At 30.8% G+C, this 3,552-nt stretch overlaps 1 protein-coding gene across 1 annotated transcript in view; it reads right to left on the bottom strand.

Moving 5' to 3' along the window:
- Positions 1–2,181: 2,181 nt before the first annotated feature.
- LOC125503741 (neural-cadherin-like) overlaps positions 2,182–3,552 on the bottom strand; it is a gene marked incomplete at its 5' end in the record, with an annotated part of 15,004 nt that continues 13,633 nt past the window's right edge. Inside the window, one exon of the mRNA XM_048664487.1 lies at positions 2,182–2,304. Coding sequence (XP_048520444.1) covers positions 2,182–2,304 — 123 coding nt within the window. The remainder of the gene's footprint in view (positions 2,305–3,552) is intronic.

Here is a 3,552-nt window from a genome sequence, read left to right as displayed (position 1 = left end):
CTTTCCTGGGTCTCAGTCAAAGTGTGAAGTAAAAATTTTGAATATCGTTTATTTTATTACGTTTCGGCGAGACAACAGACCGACAACCTTAGCAACATTTACCAAACCCTAATAAAGCCATACAAGTATAGAACACTCAGTACAATAGTGAAAAATTAAAACTATTTCGGCTTAGATTAATACATGCATAGCATTCTCGCAAATGTAGAAAATAATTCAGACAAATTTAAGGTTTCAAGAAGGCAAAGGCCTAAAAGAACGTAATGTTTACCAATTATGAAGTAAGTTTTTCAAATGTTTTGCTCTGCCAAAAGGAAGGATTTTTTCCCTCAAGAACTGATGAATGTTTTAACGCTTTATAAATTATAGTCTTTATACAACATGTTTTAATTGTGAATTGGTGTTTGTAGTTTGTGTAAATTTTAAATCTGATGATGGCGCTTTTGTCTCGCAGAAACGTAATGAAATAAACGATATTCAAAATTCTTACTTCACACTTTGGTTGAGACCCAGGAAAGATAACGATATAATAAACATTTTATATACCGAATTATAATTTTCAATTTAAGGGAAATTTAATTTATATTCAAAGCTGGGGTTTCATATATTGCGATTTTAATTAATTCTGCCTTTGGGTTATTTATACTTTTCAGATGTGCCTTCTCGATTGATATGAACCCAATAATTGAAATTCAAAAGGAAAATATTGCACATTTTTCGAACATTATATCGTCCTTTTATAGCCCTGCGGAATGGTATTGATTGGTTAACATCAAACAACGTAAAATAATATTGGATTTTTCCAACAAAGAAAAGCAAACTTTCATAAACTATTTTTAAGAGTTATGTTTTCTTTGAATTTTATGCCCCGATCTAAAGAGTAAATAAAGCCCGTCTGCAATGAAAAAATGTCAAGCTGAAAGTTGAAGTTAATTACTGCCATACTTTCAACTAGTTCAGTGTTATCGTGAGTACATATACTTAATAGAACCCTGTACTATATCATTAAAGAAAATATTTAGCGTTCATTTTCCTATAGCAGTTTTGTCATATCGTGTGTAATTTTATTGAAAACAACAATATTTTGTTGCCATTAATTTTAGCGGTGAGAAAAGCTTCTCTTATCATTCTGTCAGCGCATAGAAATGTCGATATTAGGTTTTTTAAAGAGAGTTCTACAGAGTGAAGAACAAGAAAATTAATGTTTGAGCTGGTATTCTCGGAAACGCGTTAATTGAACCACTATTTACTGAAGGATACTTAACTGAATGGCTCTGCATAAACCCACCTGAAAGCATAATTCGTGCTTTAGTAACAAATCCCCCGGACGAACAAGTTAATGGGAACATATTACAAAAAAATCTAATAATTTTTTCGAGAGAACGAGATCGACTTTCCTGTTATTCGCCTGCTGTTGAGCCGTTGGATAATCCGTAAAGAACTTTCAAACTGATTCACAATAAATATCTGACAAACTGACTTAATAATTGACTACAAAAATATTCAGCTGAAAAACAAAACAGCACACAAAAAGGTTACATATAAATATAAAATTTATTACAGAAACATTATTTCTATGCAGAAGATAGTTTAAGCATCAATATTAGTGTTGTCAAAAAATGTAAAACGTTTTGAATGTATCAGAAATTAATGCCATACAAGTAAAATAATATTAAATTATGTTTGTGAACAGCAGAAAAAGCAATAAAATAATTTCGAAAACTGTAAAATTATCCCGAGAACCTACATAAAATTCCCTTGAAGGCAATAGAAAAACACTAAACAAGTATTAATGAATCTTGAGACATATGATAGGAAGTTTTGCAATGGACATGCACACACATTTAAATGTCGCAAATATGATTCTGGTTAACAAAATTTGAGTTGCTTCCTTAAACTTCAATAAAAAGTAAATAGTTGCTTTTTGTTGTCATAATTAAGTTATTTGAGTTTGAACCAACATTGAAGTCTTCTAACTGAAAACTTTTAATCATTTTGAAGCAATTTTCCAATAACGAGTTTCCGGTTAATTTGTCCCCAATGTCATTCAAAATCTCTATTCAGCTAATCTCTAATACATCACAACTGTCACAAGCTCAATATATTAAACGGTTACTATTATCAAGGAATCCTTGAGATATAGATGAAGCGTCTCGTAACCTGTCTGCGGTTGACAGGCCATTACTTAAAAGAATTATTAATAGATCCAACACTTACCATGTACGGCAAGGCACTTATATCCAACGTGTTTGTGCAAGATCCTTCGCACATCTGGTTTTCGTATAAGCACTCATCTATACCCACCTGGAAAAAAATAAGTAAATGAGTAAATTGCATTTCGCTCTTAGATAAAAAACAAAAAAGGGAAAAATAATAACTCGGTTGTTTTTAACCTATGTTTTTGTTGTTTTTCAATTAGTAGAATTTTTTCGCATCAACAAATAAACAGGGTTAAAATAAATGTGAACGAAACGATTAAGTTTATTTTACTTCAATTATAGCTTCCAATTTAGTTGAGCTTTTCTCAGTCAATATCTTGTTTTTTCAAAGTACAGTTGCGCACAGTCAATAATTCAACGTATGATAAAAGCTTTGGAAAAGTAAGACTTCCAAGTTTTTTGAAAATAAATATTCAAAAAAACACATGTTGAAAGCATTAACCGGCCACATAGACATTTGTTGTTGGAAAATAGTCAATCCAAGAAATCTTGGTGAAATATACATTTCGTAATGTTTCCTAACCCGTGGAGAAGAGACAATTTGTTTGCGAATAAAGGAGGAGATAACTGTACATTATCATAGTTGCGTCGTTAGAAGGAATATATCCAGACCATTCATCATACTATTATCAAACATGTCAAAGAATGCTGTAGGAAAAAAACTAAACCCAATACTTTGCGACAATTTTCGAGGTGATTCATCATCCCTAGTCAATATTTATTAAATTATAGTAAAAGAGAGCTGTCAGGGGATTTTAATACCGATATCAAAAATAGTGAGTAAAGTTTCTGGATTGTGCCAGCTTTAAAAAATTATCATAAAAATCCAGCTTTATTTAGTTCTAGTAACTCTATGAGACGACTTTTTAATTATGACTATATTATATTGTACATTTTGATTAACAATACGTGCTTTCCACAATCAAAAATTTTAATTTCATTTAATTAATTGATTTACCTGATAAATATTTGAGTGTATTATTATGTGCTTTCAACAAATTCATTCCATTTACTGACATGATATTATATCATTATGTACCTTTAACTATACATCTTCACGTGTTCAACTAATATCATCGAGTTAACTAAGTGGAAATCCGCAACCGGAATTCGATATTTGGAATGTCAAATTCAGACTCAGATATGGTCAAAGCAGAAGCAAAAATTTTAATTGTTAAATCAAATATCAGTAACTGGTTTGGCAGCCCAGATAAAACAGATTAAATTAAGTACTTTAGATTTCAAAAATCAGCCTGCTCCTCTTTAGAATACGGAAATCAGCAATAAATGTACCAGAATAAATAGAAATAAGTGCAGAAAATAATGCCGGTTT

The sequence above is a fragment of the Dendroctonus ponderosae genome, unplaced genomic scaffold (assembly GCF_020466585.1).
Source record: "Dendroctonus ponderosae isolate FM_Combo_2020 unplaced genomic scaffold, Dpon_F_20191213v2 Dpon_F_20191213_28, whole genome shotgun sequence".
Lineage (NCBI taxonomy): Eukaryota > Metazoa > Arthropoda > Insecta > Coleoptera > Curculionidae > Dendroctonus > Dendroctonus ponderosae.
Note: the sequence above shows the minus strand (reverse complement) of the source record. Positions and strands in the feature narration are given on the sequence as shown.